Consider the following 18,246-nt stretch of genomic DNA (forward strand, 5'->3'; position numbering starts at 1 on the left):
TGATGGTCAGCGACGGATTCTAATCCAGGGAGACCGTTCGTGGGTTTCCCAAACTACAATGTAAGTGTTTGATGCTATTGTTTGCTGTAATTCTGGATGTAAACTTGGTTGATTCACTTTCCAGGGTTCATACTGCAGGTAACAGGTGGTGTGGGTTGTTTCTGGGGGTGGATAAAATTCTGGAAGAAGATGCGGTAACATGTGATGGTAGAACAAGCTCTTCAAATGACAACGAAGAATGTGATTATAAGTAAAACAAGCTCTGTTTCATATTAGATATGTAGAGAATCATATGTATGTGATTGCATATGCAATTGTCCCTGTTGAAAATACTAAAAACTGGAGGTGGTTCTTGGAATTACTTCATGAAGACTTGGGAGATTATAAGCAAAACAAGCTCTGTTTTATATCAGATAAGTAGAAGGTACGTTTTAGAAATTTATTTGTTGTTGTATAATTAGTATTGGCTGTTGTGATAATAGAATAAGTGAGAAGATATTCATTACAGAGTAGTTGGATCACTGCTTATATAATGAACTGCTGTGTATATAATGAACTACTGCTTTACTTAGTAGATGGACTAATGCTTGATGAACTGTTGTGTATATAATGAACTGATTTGTATGTAAAGAATAGGGACCATTTTGATGTCACTTATAACACTGAAGGGACCATTCTGATGTCACTTATGTAACTCTAGAGCTGCTAATGAGGATGCTGCTGTTGCTGCAGAGGCTGCTGCTGCCCAACCCCTTGCTGCTAATGGTGGTGAAGCCACCCTTGTCCCACAACCCCCACCGAAATTCAGCTTGAACTCAGTCAACTACCCTTGTCACAAACTGATGACTCTCAATAGGTTCAAAAAATTAGATGACATTCATTTTATTATGTGCATGTTCTTATGCACTTTTACTAACTATTTTACCTGTCTTCACTAATAGGTTTTGCCTTCTCCTGTGAGGCCACCAAAACTCCCTCCCAAAAGGAAGTCCTCCAAACAAGAAAAGGCAACTCCGGGAAGCAACAATCAAGCAGCAACCACCCAACCAGCAACCAATTAACCCGCAACAAATCATCCGTCTCATCCTATGCAAGGTGCATCACAGGGGACCGTTACAAGGCTTGCTAACTTCATGAAGTTTGTTTCCAACCTTGGATTCAGACCACCCAAAAACAAAAGATGAAGACTAGGATTATTACGTTTAGGAGAAGATTATTTTATTTATCTATTTTGATGAAGCAGCGTGCTTTCTGAATTTTGAACACAGTGTTGGGGATTTTAGTGTTCAAAACTTGTGTTCTTAATATGTTGAGAACTTTGATATACTTGTTGAATATTGCCCTGACTCTGTAATGCCTATTTTAAATATGTTTTCTGCATTATGAATATATGAATATGGATTATGATTCCCTTGAATTTAGTTGTGACAGATTTTTTTTTCTTGGTCTCTGATATGCAATTAAGATTAATTCCATTAGATGAATCCATTAGTAGTGCAAGAACAATTATTTACATATAACCTCTTGTTTATTCAAATTCCAAATTATTCTTACACAGTCATGTCAAACAGTATAATCTGCATTTCTTTCAACCAAAAGGACAGGTACAAGTACATAAACAGAACAACATATGCATATCCCATGTCACATTTTTTTTGCAAAATTCAATTGACTCTGTTGCCTATCTAAGCTTAAGACAAGCACAACAACTGTAATCAGTAGCAGCAGCATACATGTAAACAGCAAAATCCCCCTCCCCATTTTGAGAACTCTAACTTCAGAATCTAATCTTCATCCTCCATTCTTTGTTGTCATTTGAAGAGCTTGTTCTACCATCACATATTACCGCATCTTCTTCCAGAATTTTATCCACCCACAGAAACAACTCACACCACCTCTTACCTGTAGTCTGCACCCAGGAAAGTGAATCAACCAACTTTACATCCAGAATTACAGCAAACAACAGTATCAAACACTTACATTGTAGTTTGGGCAACCCACAAACGGTCTCCCTGTATTAGAATCCATCACTGACCATCACAACACTGGTCTCGACCCGCACCCACACCATTCTGGCAGACGCGCATCTCTGTTTCTATTCATTCTCCTCATGATGCTTCCAAATGATCGTGGGTTGTTGGAGCTCCCAGCTGCGTTGCTCGTGCTAGCCATAACGTGTGGATTTTGAAGATGGAGAAGACACTGTAGAGGAGAGTCATCTCTGGTGCGATGGAGAAGAGAGGAGAAGAGAGTGTGCGATGGAAAAAAGAGGAGAAGAGAGTCAATTGGGGGTTAGGGTTTTTAACCTCAATTTAGGGACCAAATTGAGTCAAAACAGTTTACGTTGCCATGTCAGCTAGCTGTTGTGCTGACAGCGTGTCACGAACGAGTCCAAGTCAGCTTTCCGGTTGCGCCAGCTAGACGAAATTGGCCGGAAGGACGAGTCTGAGTTCCGGAGTGCAACTTCAGAGATGAATATGAGTAATTTTTAACTTCAGGGATCACTATGAGGCTCGACGATAACTTTAGGGACCACTTTGAGACTTATCTCGTTGAACAGATTAGAATGATGTATAGTGCATAGTGTTAAATATATATATATATATATATATATATATATATATATATATATACTAATATACTAATAGTAATATAGTAAAGTAATAGTAATAGTTATTTAGGAATAAAGTATATAGTATAGTATGTATACGTATATGTATACGCATATGTAGTATATAGAAAATAAAGAATACTATTCTCTCTCTCTATATATATATATATATATATATATAGAATAGTATATTATAAAAAAGTATATAATGATTATAAAGAATAATGAATATATATATATATATATATATATATATATATATATATATATTATGATATTATAATATAATAATAATAGAATAGTATAGAATGTAGATATGTTGATTTTTTTTTATTTATTAGCTTTGTTGTAATCTAAGTTATAAATAAATCTAAGTTATAAATTATAAATGATCATTTATCAATTATCAATATCAATATCAATTATCAATAAATATCAATCAATGTATCCTCAAGCGACGTAAGCTGAATATATGACGAAATCAGGAACGTACATTATTCACATTATTAAATATATTTCTACAATGATGTATATTAATATTCTTATCCACGCATATAAATTTATGATTATCATCATCGAGATGGTCGAGGCAAAGTTGGGGCGCATGAAACTAATACGATACTAATTTATATAGTACACTGTATGATAATTATAAATAATATAATATATATTAGATACATAAGATATATATATATATATATAAGATATATATATATATATATATATATATATATATATATATATATATATATATATATATATATATATATATAAGAAATTATAAAACACACAGCATAGTTATCCATAAGCCTGACTCGAACTCCAAAGCTTTAAAACGCACTGGACCACAAGTCCGGGGATAAATTAACAAAAGAAAAGAAACAAAACACGATCCACGACATGACAAAACACAAATGAAGAAATAGCGAAGAGTTGAATTTAAACATGAAACTTGGATTAGGCATGAGTAGGAGGATATATATATATAAGAAATTATAAAACACACAGCATAGTTATCCATAAGCCTGACTCAAACTCCAAAGCTTTAAAACGCACTGGACCACAAGTCCGGGGATAAATTAACAAAAGAAAAGAAATAAAACACGATCCACGACATGACAAAACACAAATGAAGAAACAATGAAGAGTTGAATTTAAACATGAAACTTGGATTAGGCATGAGTAGGAGGATCCTTGGTCGCAAGGCAATATCGCAAAAAAAATCTAACGACGAATCCACTCAGAGAAGCTGGCAGCATCTGCAGCTAAAAACATCATTAGAAACTTCTAATGCTTACCTACCCATTGCACCCATTAGTAAAAAAAAAAACCAACATTTGTGGGAGAGAGAAAACCACAACACCATTTGTTAATATTAAAAACTTTGGCCGTTACCTCGTGCAACGGGCGGACTAAGAGATCGCGTCTGCAAACCGAGGTCAACTTGGCCCACCAGACTCGCTTGTGAAGTAGTCGAGGCAAAATAGACAGGACAACAAAGGCTGTTGGTTGAGTTTTGTGGACTGCCGAAGGCGTTGCTAAGAACAGGAGAGGTGGGAGGAGTGTATTCTATGGAAAATGGAGGTATAACGTCGCCGGTGTGGAAGACATCACGAGAAAGGACGTCTGTACAGTGAGGATTAACACTACTAAGTGTTGGAGCAGTGAAGTTGCTTCGAGAATGTGGCCTTGGATACACAATGCGGGATCCGTCAAGGTTCCTTATAGAGATGCATAGAGTGCCATCACCTTCATAGTAGGCGCGCAACCAAGCCCCATGCCTTATGTTGTACGCGGCAACCATGGAACGAAATCCCTCGGAGAAAAAAAGCATTGTTACCAACCTTGTCTAACATGACGCGAAACTCATTCCCATGGTTGTCCTTAAACATCATGAAATCACCGAGTTCATGACGAAAAGCGCGATAAAATGAACCGGGACTGGAAATCAAATATAGACCTTGGCATAATAAGGAAATCAAAATAGCTAAGTATACGTATGTGCATGAAGACCTCTTCAGTTTCTGGCAGTATCTCCATATTTAAATATATAAATAAATATATATTTCTATTATCCAAAACTTTTTAGTTTGTGTATATGGACACAATATATATCTTGTATATAATGTGCTATATACATAGATAAATTTGAATGTAAATGTATGACATGGATTAAAAGAACCGGGAAAAATATGACATGCGGCCATTAAGCCAAAAGGAAAAAAGGATGGAGGTGTGCATGCCATAAAAGATGAGGCTTCAGATGACTATTTTCATATTAGAATTAGAATATATGAAATAGATAGAATATATGAATAAACGGGATCCAATGCAAGCAAGAGAAGCCTATAAAAATCAGGCTTGGGATCACCATTTTCGCTTGAGTCAGCAGATGGCCAAAGGCACATACTTCACAAAAAGATCAACAATATAAAAAGCTATATACGGGCAAGAACCTCCCATATTGGGTTCGTGTGTCAACAGAAAATGCTACAAAAGGAACATATAAGTATGTGTGTCTAAACATAAATAGAAAGCAAGATACATCTTGATCACTCACCCATGGTCCACCAGGCCGTAAATAAACTTTTGAAACATTCCAGATAGTGACCGCATGGCTAATAAAAAACCAAAGTCCGGGGAAACAGCAAAATGGTGGGGAATGGTGGGGGAAGGTGTGGAATGTGGTGCGTTGAGTTACTGATGTAGGGTAGACCGAGATTATATATGTGTATGTGTGTGTGTGTGTGTGTGTGTGTGTGTACGAATGACCTATTCACAGATTTAGATTTATATTTATTTATAATAAAGAGTAAGCGGTGTCTATAAAGATATTAATGTTATATTATTAATAATGATAATAATTATTGTTGTAAATGTAATTGATCAAAGAGAGAGATAAAATAAAAAATAAAAAAACAATAAATGAAGAATACAATAATAATGACAATTATATTATCTAACCACTGAAAAAACCAATTGAGGAAATGGGCTCATAATTATTGTTATTTTTATTGTTATAGCATACAGGGAACCGAGGCCGTGGTGAGGTATATTATTTGGGCCACCCTAGCCCGGATACCAAAGAAGACACTGGTTTAGATAACCTAAATTGACATATTTACAATAAAAAAGTAAGTGGTGCCTGTAAAGATATCAATGTTATATTATTAATAAAAATAATTAATGTTTTGTAATTGTTCAAAAAGTGAGAGATAAAATTAAATATTTTAAAACAATAATTGAATAATACAATAATAATGACAATTATATTATCTAACCACTGAAGAAACCAATTGAGCAGATGGTGTCATAGTTATTGTTATTGTTATAGCATATAGAAAACCGAAGCCGTGGTCAGGTATATTATCTGGGCCACCCTGGCCCGGATACCAAAGAAGAGACTGGATTAGATAGCCTAAAGGATTGACATGAATAAATATTGAACATGTAATAACAAAAATACTTCCCAAGTGACGCGACTAATAGAAATGTGAACACTCTGATTATTTGTATTATTATCAATTGTGTATTGTGTAACTTGAATTAAAAACTGAACTAATTGATAGTATGACCTATTAACCGAATAAAATGACAATGCAAAGTTATTTAGAATTTGACCTAGTGACCAAGCAAAAAAATTAAGCAGATGCTGTTCAAGGGTCCAAGGAACCAAGCGGTGGTCATTAATAAAATTTGGGCCCCGTAAAGCAGAATACACAGAATATCAGCTGATGTGATGATCAGACGGCTTAGTAGATAACCCTGTTCGAATATTTATCATGTAATACAACGATTAATAACCATGGTAATGACGAGAATGTAATATATATAATATAATATATAAATATAATATAATATAATATATAATATATAGTATAATGAAAATAATATAACCCAAAAAAGAGAGGTCAAATTTATAAGAAAAGCAAAACAGAATTCATCTAGGTGGTTCAGAATTAATTACGGAGACTATACGATGCACCTTATACGTGGTCCTGAACGAAAGTGAAAAAAATTGAATAACAAAAAGTTCCCGCCTCTCGAAGAAAGACCGATGAAAATGAATAATAGACAGGTACTCAATAAATGCAACTCATTGGATGAGATCAGTCAGCAAACAAGTATGGTGAAGTCTAATCATAGCAGTGATAATGACTTAGTTTAATTACTCCAAAGTTAAGTATAACTGAAACAAGATAGAGTACCATTAAATGAAATTGACAGTAAATATTGAAGCAAGGATAGAATTTGAAGTTCAATTACTCCAGGTAGGAAAATGTCTTGTCAGCAGAGACTCAAATGGGTTGAACAAGACGAATGAGAAAGAATGGAAAACAGGTAAAAAAATTAATTGCATTGATCCACCAACAATCATGAAATGGAGGGTAAGAAAAGCTGAATCGGCAAGTCCGGGGGATACACGGTAGCTGGAGGGATACATGAGTACCAAGCAAAAAGGAAACTGGCACATTACAGTCAAAAATAAACACGGCGGAAGATTTCAAAAGCGTATATGTATGTGCAATATAAATGCTGGTCTAACAGATAGGCATGGCACTAGATACCAGAAGAATTAATTTGGCAGACAAACATTAGGGGCGCACTATTAAAGGCGTTGCTTGATTGCATCTAATCGGTTGTTTACCAGATTAAAGATAATCACTACACTTGAATAGCAAAAGTTAGGTAGCCAAGGTTAGATTAGGGGGGATAGCAGCATATTAAAAGGCATGGCTTGATAAAATTTAAAAGCTTGTTTACCAATGTAAAGATCATCAGTAATCCTTAATAGCGAAAGTTAGTCACTCAAAATCAGATTAGCAGGGAATAGTTCGAGAATACACTAGAATGTATTCTGGATATAAATAGTATTAACAACAAATATATGGCAAGATTGAGGATGACTATTATTTGAAGGTATTATTACTATTACTATTACTATTATAACAAAAAAGAACAAATGACAAATTACCTGTGCAGGGAAGAGTCCAAAGTCAAACAAAACACTGCCATCAAACTGTATATCCTTGAAATTCCTGAAATGTACCTTGCCGCACAAAAGCTGGAGCTGCAGCGGACCACAGGTAGCTCAAAAGTCAAGGGTGTGGACACCTGAGGTCAAAGAAATTACCCTGATTCAACGAATGGGATCGTCCTGGAAAAGTTGATACAAACCAATTTTACATGCATGAAGTTGGCAGACGCAGATTATGGCACAACACAAAGCGATCATAGCATGATAACCATGTGGGGAGGTTTTATTTGTGAAATCATTGTGATAAACAACCAAAAAGTAAAAAACAAAAGCAGAGATGAATAAGGAATTACTGAGGTAATATGAAAAAGAAAGTGTGTCAGCGATGGTGAGGAGCAAGATCCACAAGAACGGCTAAAAGAAGGACCGACAGAACGATCACAGACACACCTTGATGTGCCCGTTTGAGTGAAGTGAGTGACGACTGCTTCAAGGGTTTGAAGGGGAATGCAGGAGGATAGGGTCACAACATAACAGTGGGCCAATGCTCACCCAATCCATAGTTACAAAGAGAACAGATTGGGCCCATGTCAGGAGAAAAGGCCGGCAATGTTTGAAAATAAAATGATGTATCAATTAATATCTTTGTATTGAAATGGCCAGAACAAAAGGCTAGCCCAAACCAACATTTCCCAGCTACGACTAAAATATGATAAGTTGCGAAGAGAGGAAAATGGTAACCGCAACACAAGATGCCTGGCCAAACCAGCCATTTTGCATTACCAAGAAATCCAGATCTGGCCTCACTAATATACACTACACAATACATTAACTAATAACGACGTAATATACAGCGGCATTTATAAAATATAAATAAAACATTAAACATTCATAGATCAAAAGACATGCAGTTGGAGATCAAAATCATAGCGAACTCATCGGCCCCGGGGGACAGGATGCAATCAAATCGGGGGCCACAATTAAATATTACAAATGGCAAATCACTAAGTTGTTCAGATAGTGTGTACATAAATCTTAACAAAGAAAAGCGCAAAACACAACCAGAAACAACAACACGTTATTCAGAAATCCTCAGACTTCTAGATAAAACCCCATGCACCCCTTGATCGAAACAACTCCAGGACATCTCACGCATCCAACGAACCTGACAACTCCGTCAGTCAGACCAACAGAGCGGAACTGGGCCTCCGATGCGACCGCAACAAGCGATGACTCAAGACCGTCGAAATCACGGATAGCATGGCTGATCCCGAGAAGGTCACAACCAAACTTAACACATGGTGTATCGATCAGGTTAGGATCGCCAATAAAGAGATGCCGACCCCACGCCATTCCGCCAACTTGTCCAAGGTTGATGGTCATCACATGTACTCTGAACCTTAAAGTGGACCGCTCATAGGTAACGAAATCCACATAATCATGGTGGCCAATCAACGTAGGATGATCCACACATGCGCCTGCGCCTATTTCTATCGCATCCCACGCAGACTCCATCGTTGCGTACCGAACCACAGAGACTGGTTTCTTACTAAATCTACCTTCACTATTGACCCAAAAAATACAGCTGTTGGCCACGGCATACCCACTGCTCATTCTATCAATCATTGGCAAGGTCCGCGCAGCGAAACTCTACTGACCCGCACTTGAAAGATACATATGCATGTCGTATCCAGCAGTTGCCAGGTGACGCTTCGTGAGGCTGAGAATCTTATAATCATCAGAACCCACCATGCTGAGAAAGGCATAAGCAGACCATTCATCGCGGTGGTTGAAGTGGTAACCGTCAGACCCCGGATCAGGAATAACAGACCTCCAGGAACCAAACGAGTCCCAAGCGATCAATGAACTCGAACGACCATCTATTGAGTATCTTGCACATACCTTGCCGGTGTCTGTACCCACCATGGAAAACCACGTCCAGGCAAGAGGAGCAGCAACCGGAACGGCAACACAAGTTTCAAAGACGAACATACAAAGTCGCCCACAGTCAGCCTCTTTCAGGGGGTTGTCCAGATGAAGAACCGCCGCCTTCCCCCCCCCCCCTTCGATTTGAAATGAGTCACCATATTATCCGCCCGGTTCAATCTATTGTACCAATCACGCGACATACACCTCCCTCTTCCTATGCTTTTTCCATCGGAACGAAGAAATATCTGCAAAATCAGGTCTGTTGGCAGGGCTGAGATGTTCAAGTTGATTTCATCCCAGTAATGTTTACCGCGGAAGTCATGATCAACCTCTTTGACTGTTGCTCGGGACATTCCAAATCGGTGGTGAGGTTCTATGCTAGCCACGAGGGAGGAAAAATCAATAAAGGTTAACAGCCAATGTAGATAAAAGAACGTTGGAAAATGCTTTGTAAACGAAAGAATGATTTCTTTAGTTGGTGTGATATTCCTACACCGTGAGTGTGGCTCTCCTTAAATACATAAATAAATGCATAAAAAGATAATAGATATATTAATAGACAATAGAAAATAATAGATTAATAAACAATAGAAAAAAAATAAAAATATAAAGACATATATATACAGTACGGGTAGACAGATTAATACATTAAAAGATAATAGATAAAGATATAAAATTATAAAGTTAAAAAGTTATAAACATATAAAGATATATGTAATAGATAATAATATAATATGTAATAGACATGTAATAGTATATATATATATATATATATATATATATATATATATATATATATATATATATATATATATATATATAATGCAAATACACACAGATACATTTACGTTAATAGATTAATGGATTAATTAATCGATATACATTATACGTTAGTATATTATTTTAACTGTGCTTGTTAGTTTGCTCATAAATAAATTGTATAATTTCTTCGGTGCTTACTAATGGCTACCATGAGAGCAAGAATATGGACAAAAATTAAGAAATGGAGTGACATCGTCAATAAATGTCGGCAGCAAAAATAGAAAAATTGTCAACAGTCAAAAGGATAAATTGGTTGGATGGATTAATATAAAATCAGACCGATAAAATACGAGCATTGAAAAAGAGAATTCACGTAGATAACATGAGCGGGGGTTGGAATACGTGGGCGCTCAGGAAACTGGAAATTAGGATATTAACTTAGGATAGTCCACTATTATAAAATACGGATTAGTTCTACAAGAATTTTAATTTGGAGTAAAAACTATGATCCTATGTATTTTGAGTATACATGAAGTATTTTTCAAAAATTTGAGTCTTTTTAATTTTTACTGTCAAAATTTATATGTATAACAATTTCTAATTTATTCTCTATTTTATTTTGATATACTAACTGTATAAATAATTTTGTACAATTATTCAATTAGATTTATAAATTTTGATAACTTTTAAATAATAAATTTAAAATTAAAATTTTTCATGTGAAAATAAATTAATGACTACTTATATAAAATTCTTTTATGTTACATAAATAATAAACTACTAAAATGATACTTGAAAATTTACATTAACAAAAATAATCTTAAAAGATACAAATGATAGATAAACTCATGAAACATTTTAAAAAATGAAAAAAATAACTATATATAATATATATTAAAAAATTTAGATATTATATTTTGATGTAATTTTTTAAGTAAAAATAAAATATTCTTATCTTTAAAGTTTGGTAATTTTATACTAAGTGATTTAAAAAAAATTATAGAATTTAATTTTTTTCTGTATATCTTTTAAATAGTTATTCAAACATCACCATAAAAATTTGAATAAAATACATAAATTCTTTTGCTAAATACAATTTTTTTAACTATTTATAAGAATATAATATTTATTAATTATTTTTATTATATTTTACTATTTTAAAATAATTAAAAATTTGTTTCTCTATCTTTATCTTCAAAAAATATTTTTATCAATAACATAAATTTTACTATTTTTTTAGTACTTTACCATTTTACCCTTATACAAAAATTAAATTATTTGAAAAAACATAAGAAAAAGAAGGGATTTTTTATTAAATAAAATAAAAAAATTTAATAATTTCCTAAACAAGATATTTCAGCTTTATTTTCAGGAATACGATTTTTTTTTTTTGTAATTATGGCAAGTTCGCCGTACTCTCGAACTTTATATAAATTATATAAAGTTCGCCGCACACCCCCCAACTCTATGATAGGTTTTCAAAATAAAAGCATGCATGTTGGTGTGCATATCAGAACAGCACAATTTCGTTGTTCATTTTCTCTACGATGTCAAGGAATCCATTATTATCCATTCATTACGATGGTGAAATAGTGTATGACAAAGATGGTTCAATCGTTTTTAGATCGGGACAACCGATAATTACCTATATGACACCGAAAGTCAACAGTTTAACAGCTTTGAAGAATTTGATATTGTATTCCATCGGGCAACAAGAAGCAAAAAGGGTGAAAAAATTTACTACAGTTATCCGACCGAAATTGATGGCAGTTTATTTTATAAAAGGTGTATTACAATTGTATTGTCTCTGTTGCTATAATATTTATAAGACCATGGTTGTGGAAAATATTTTTATTTTCTTTAATTATGTACCGTTTGCGCGACGACGAGGACGTATAGCTTATAAGGTCGTGGCACAACCGTTGATTAAATATTCATCTGTTAGAACTATTTGTATATCTCGTTGAAGTGGGTGGCCGAGGATCATCTGCAAATACTGTCGATGATAGTCTATTGAGTGGAGCTATTAGACGAACTATCAGAAGGATTATGGTGGATCTAAATATGCCACCTGAGGGTAGTCAGGAGGGGTCTAATGTTGAAGTTTGTAATGTTGACTTAATGGACGACGGTGTTGAAAGTCATGATGGTTCTGTTATCAGAGATCCAATGATGAATCAGTATGAAGTTAACCTCGATGACGAAAACGATGCTGACAAAGAGCCACTTGAAATTCCTGATGATGGTAATGAGGAAGAAGAGATGAACTACTACTGTGACACACAGATTGCTCTGACACAGTCTGCTATTTCTCGACCATATGACCAGTCAGATCATTTACGAGGTTGAATCTCGATACAATGATTTCGGATTGGTCGTTTATCCAGGGAGGCCCTGAAGAGGATCCAAGCAACGAGTTTGAGGTTGGACAACAATTTAAGAACAAAGAAAAAGTCATGTTGGCAGTTAAGCAGTACAGTATCAGGAAGGCTGCGGAATACAAAATAGCAGAGAGTGACCAGTTGAGGTACAATGCACAGTGTATCCAATTTGGACCTGGTTGTAATTGGAGTATACTCATATCATATCGCCGAAAGTAAAAAAAGTGGAAGGTTAGGAGATACATTGGGCCTCATTCTTGCATGCAAACTTTGATGGAACAAGACCATGGTAGGTTGGATTCGAAGGTGATTGCACAACGCATTTTTACGATGGTCAAAGCCGATCCAACAACCAGTATCACAACCACGCCAGTGCATGTAATCTGAGGTTTATTATATAAGAGGTGATTGGACTTTTAGTTTGCATCTGATGGTTGGATTTGGCATATATTCTTTGAGTGTAACTTCTGTTGTGTCCTACCAACAGGGTTTTGCCTTGTACAATGGTTGCATCTTCCAAGAGTAGTTTCTTGATTGAGAAGGATGAGAACAATCACACACTTGGAGGTCGAAAAAGGGACTCTTCAGTTACCTTCAAGATTGAGGCTTTATACTCCCAAGAAATTTTGAATAATGAATTAGAAAGGGTAACACACAAGCACAACCACCAATACTTAGGCCTATCTTGATTTACCTTATTATAATATATATATATATAAATAATCATTTAAACATCATCCAAAATTAGGCTTATTATATATTCATAATTTTTTGTATAACTAAGAGCTCACAACTCTTGCAAGAGGCCTGAACAAGTGTGTCTTTGGCTTTATGACCCACCATTCCTTTGCTTGTTCAGTTGGTCCTTTTTATGACCATAGGTCACCATTTTACAATTATATAAATTATTCCCTTAAACGTTTTGAAATAGATGGAGTCTCATTCTCTTGCTATTGGGATTAACCAGTGGTAAATTTCCTCCTACAGCAACAAGACCTGCCAATCTCTTTTCTCCAACAAGAGAAACTTTAAGATTCATTGAATTGGGTAATATATGTTTTCTTGGTACATCAATTAGATAGTATTTACATTTACATTACACCCTGCCGAGAACTGCCCATAAAATAAAATACTTCTCTCTATTTATATATATACATACTTCATATATTAGTAAATAAATATATATATATATGAATCACTTTTATTAATATATTGAGATAATTATATTGGTAAACTTTAATATTATAGTATTTTATTTATATTTCTTTATTTATTTTCTCTTTTTTATTTATTTATTTCACAATAATATGAAAGATTTTTATATATGTCAGTGTACTTTATTGATACATTAATATGTCAATAATTATCTAATGTCCAAATAATGAATGGCTGTGATATAAATAAAAATTCTTCTTGTGAGGATGGTAACATGTACCCCTGTTGCTCCGTTAACCCAAGGAAGGTTCGAAATGTTGTTTCTGACCTCTGGTGGCATGGTAGTCAGCAGTGACGGATTTAGAAAATTTTGATAGTGGGGGCAAAATATATATAATATAATAAAAATTTTTATAATAAAAATATTACGTGTACATAAAAATCAGTTATCAAATTATTCATTAATCATTATATATTTATATATAAATATATGTATTTTTAATTTGTATTTTTTATTTCAATATGTATACATTATTTTTTATGTACATATAATATGATTAGCCTTTAAAATATATAATTTACAAATTAAAACACTAAAATAGTAATTTAAATGATAACATATAATTTAAAATTTTATTATTTAGGTTTTATATTTTAAAAAAATTGATTAATCTTTTTCTTAATAATACAATGGAAATATCTCTCTTTTTATATAGAATAATGCTACATATTCAAGTTTTTTTTTTGTTAACTAATTCCAACCAAATTAGTCTAAGATAACAAAAATAAGTTATGGCTAGCATTATTCAAAGTCTTATTGTTTAACTTGATTAGACTTAGTTTATAAAAAGATTTGAATGTGTAATTACTCTTACACACACGTATACTTATTTAGAAATTTACTTCTTATACAATTAGAAGTCAAATTTTATTAAAAAATTCATAGTTGAAAAAGTTCTTTCAATTAATGCAATTGTTACAGGAAAAAATTAAAATTAATATAAAAAAAAAATAAATAATACTCTTTTCGAGTCGAATTATAAGAAAAAACACAAATTTCATTTAAATTGAAAATTGATCATTCTAACGATATCTAATATAAAAGTCTTAAATTGACTATGAAGTATCAAAAATTGAATAAAAATTTATTGTGGGGTTAAATTCAATAATTTAGTGGGAATAAATAAATTTTATTATCATATACTACTCAAAAAAATTTCAAATTATAGTGGGGCGCTTACCCCACACTTATACATGTGCATCCGTCGTCCCTGAGTGACACTACTCACCCAACAAATCTTGGCCACAATTATGCTCATTCAGGTGGAATGCACTTTCATGCTTGCTAATTATCTTCCATGGCCAAAACCAAAATCATAACAAACCTGGAATACCCAAAACCCAAAACTAAAAGCTCTCTTTGTCTATGTTTCTTTGGAAGTAGTGCTTCAACATCAATAGGGTCAACCAACAACACAGGATCTCGTCAACAAAAAAGTTGGTTCCCATGGCAGAGGATTTTTCTGATATTACCCTTAAATCAAATATATTAACTTGAGCCAAAAGGAAGGTGAATGTTGATTAACTAACCCATTCCTTTGATGATCTACAAAATCTTAGACTTGATAGTCTCCTGAATTCCCTCTTCTTCGAGGAAATTCTCAACGTTTTTTTCCTCAGACGGATCCCTATATGATAAGTGTACAAAAAAAATAAGTTACACCCCAAATTAGTAACTTTTAGTCGAACACCTTAATCATCGACAAATTTTAATCATTAAACCAGTCCGTAGCCTTTTTGTTTTGTTAGATAAAGCAATCCTCTTGTCAAATTTTAGTAAAATGTTAAACAAATCAGTCTCTATGTTATTTAATAAAAACACAACATACCCTAAAAATTTTTAAAATTCTGATATTAGACACTGATTTGGTGATTAAAATTTATTGAAGACTACAGGAATAAAAATTTCTTAGCAACTGATTTATGGTATTATCTGAAAAAAAAGGAAAATATGACAGAATTGAAGCACGGAGAAATACAGAGAAATAGTAATTGGATAAAATTAGCCTAGAAATTATGCAAAACCAGTATATGGATTATTGGGCATTGATTTCAACAATAAAAAAACAACTGAACAAAAACAAAACAGAATATTCATTCTATATAATACTTGCTAAATTAAAAAGTTCAAATTGCGATACATGTAACTCTCACCCTCTTGTCACCTGATCATCGTGTTCATCATCGCCGGCGCAACCTCCACCTCCTCGGCTCCTCCCATCGTTCCCGTCTTTGAAGCTCTTCCCTCGCCGTCCTGAGGTACGGTTTTTTTTTTTGAACAAAATCCTGAGGTACGGTTTGAATGGGCCATTTATTAAATAGAGGCCCAAATTATATGGGCCGGGTTGGATAGGGAGGGTGTTTGTGGTAGCGGGTCGGATCTGATTTGATTACTGGTCGTGTGTGACTGTGAGATACCACTCTGTACTGAATCATTCCGATTTTCCCAATTCGCAGATCGAAGTCGAAAATGGGGGGAGGCCACGGCGAGGGCACAACCTACAAAGGCATAACCATACACCAACCTAAGCGGTGGCACACCGTCGCCGGCAAGGGTCTCTGCGCTGTTATGTGGTTAGTTTCGCTCGTTCTTTTTCTCCGTTTCGATCTGCACTCGCTACTGATCCATATTCACCATGTCTCGGGTTGTGTGTTCTTCAGGTTTTGGGTGTTTTACAGAGCAAAGCAAGATGGTCCTGTAGTGTTGGTAAAATATTCAATTCTAACCTCTCTCAAGCTTTCTTTATTTCCATTTCTATCAAATTAATCAACCCAATTATTAATTTTTGTGTGCGTTTTTTTCTAGGGTTGGAGGCATCCTTGGGAGGGCCACGATGATCATGGCCATGGTGGTGGACACTAGGTATGATCTTCAATTTCCTCATCATTTTAGTGTTGGAGACTTGAGTTAATGAAATGTGTTATTATCTTCATATTGTATTTAAGTTTTGTGCACACCCTACTTGTTATAGTAGAAAAAATGACTATTGTCCACATTCAACGTGTCAATGCTCATCCAAAAACACAGATATGTTTCAATGATGGTCTGTAAGTACATCAAAGTTAAACTTATTGGTTATTGCAATAAAATCCCGGCATTCTACACCCAATGTGTCTATTCTGTTGCTGGCATGTGCTATGTGGTTGCAATATTTTTGTAGTTGATGGTTATTTTGTTGTCCGAGATCATTGTTGTTACTTATTAATCAACTTATCAATAGTTAATAGATCATTATAGACATCTATGTGTTACAAACATTAGAAATCAAAGTCCGAAAACAGAAAAAAGGGAACCATATAATCAAATCTGATGATACATTGATTTTTTTTACCACCATTATGTTTATGGAAAAAGATTGGGAAGCAACTTTTTATGCCAACATTTTTCTTTCCCTTTAAATTTATCTTCTACACTTCGTTGGCTGAAAAAAGTAGGTTTCCTAGCAAAAGTATACATTTTTTATGATTGTTATTTTTTAGTGGTGACACCATGAGATATAACTGATTCTCGTTTAGCTGTGGGAGTGCAAAGATTATGCGGTTTTCCTTCAAAAGTTTCTTTCTATTTTTTATGATATACCTGGTCAGATTGGTTGTTGGTTTGTTCCTAGTTTGTATATAAGAGATATATGGTATATACAATATACAACTTAGTGTTTGGCAAACATTTTGACAATTGATTGAGATCTAAAATTTCATCTAAATCTAGAAAGTCCATAGATACACAAACAGGGAGAAAAAAAATTTCAGAGGATAATTTACATAGTGATGTCTAACATGTATGCATTTGATTTTGCAGCAGACATCAGCTCAGAAAAGGGGAACAACAAATCTTGAAGAGTCTGTGTTTGCCGTTAGTTTCAAATGTTTACCTTATGGCATCAAATAAATTTAGCAGTAAAAGAAGAGATTTATTTTGCATAATTTCATGAACAATAATATTGTACTTTCAGAACCATACCCTGTCAACTTTGGTGATAGTTATGATTGTTTGGATAAATGTTTCATGTCTTTTGGCTTTGGGAGTAATTTATGTTATAGACTCAATATTTGTGTATCTAATTGAGAACTTTGGTGTAACGGTGTTGTTGACAATCCTTTTCTTAATCCTTGCCTATAATTTGTTCCACCAATAACGATATTAAATTACTCCCAAAGTAAAGTAAAACATTATGATATATGGTTTATGATTTTATCTGAAGTATGGATTATCTCACAAAACCATGTATACAATAGAATTGTGTTAGGTATGCTCTCTCTCTCCACACACACACACTGACACACACACACATATATATATATATATATTCTTTTTCTTCCTAGTCTTTTAAAGTTGGTGCAACTAAAAAAGAGTATACATAACATTATTG

General features: G+C 34.0%; 1 protein-coding gene and 1 pseudogene across 3 annotated transcripts; one reads left to right on the forward strand and one right to left on the reverse strand.

Moving 5' to 3' along the window:
- Window positions 1-8,681: 8,681 nt before the first annotated feature.
- Window positions 8,682-9,871, reverse strand: LOC148569816 (uncharacterized; annotated as a pseudogene).
- Window positions 9,872-16,003: 6,132 nt separating this feature from the next.
- LOC107629612 (NADH dehydrogenase [ubiquinone] 1 beta subcomplex subunit 2) lies at window positions 16,004-17,958 on the forward strand. 3 transcript variants are annotated; one of them, XM_088508444.1, is made up of 5 exons: window positions 16,004-16,135; window positions 16,334-16,450; window positions 16,538-16,583; window positions 16,683-16,739; window positions 17,676-17,958. In XM_088508444.1, exons 2-4 carry the CDS (start codon window positions 16,347-16,349, stop codon window positions 16,737-16,739), a joined length of 207 nt encoding a protein of 68 aa, XP_088364570.1. In that variant the 5' UTR covers window positions 16,004-16,135; window positions 16,334-16,346; the 3' UTR covers window positions 17,676-17,958. The 3 variants fall into 3 exon arrangements, with proteins under 3 accessions (XP_088364570.1, XP_016187920.1, XP_016187921.1); XM_016332434.3 differs by lacking the exon at window positions 16,004-16,135 and having other exon boundaries at window positions 16,288-16,450; XM_016332435.3 differs by lacking the exon at window positions 16,004-16,135 and having other exon boundaries at window positions 16,288-16,450; window positions 17,679-17,958.
- Window positions 17,959-18,246: the final 288 nt, after the last annotated feature.

Source organism: Arachis ipaensis, chromosome B3 (genome assembly GCF_059453495.1).
Source record: "Arachis ipaensis isolate K30076 ecotype BB chromosome B3, ASM5945349v1, whole genome shotgun sequence".
Classification (NCBI taxonomy): Eukaryota; Viridiplantae; Streptophyta; class Magnoliopsida; order Fabales; family Fabaceae; genus Arachis; species Arachis ipaensis.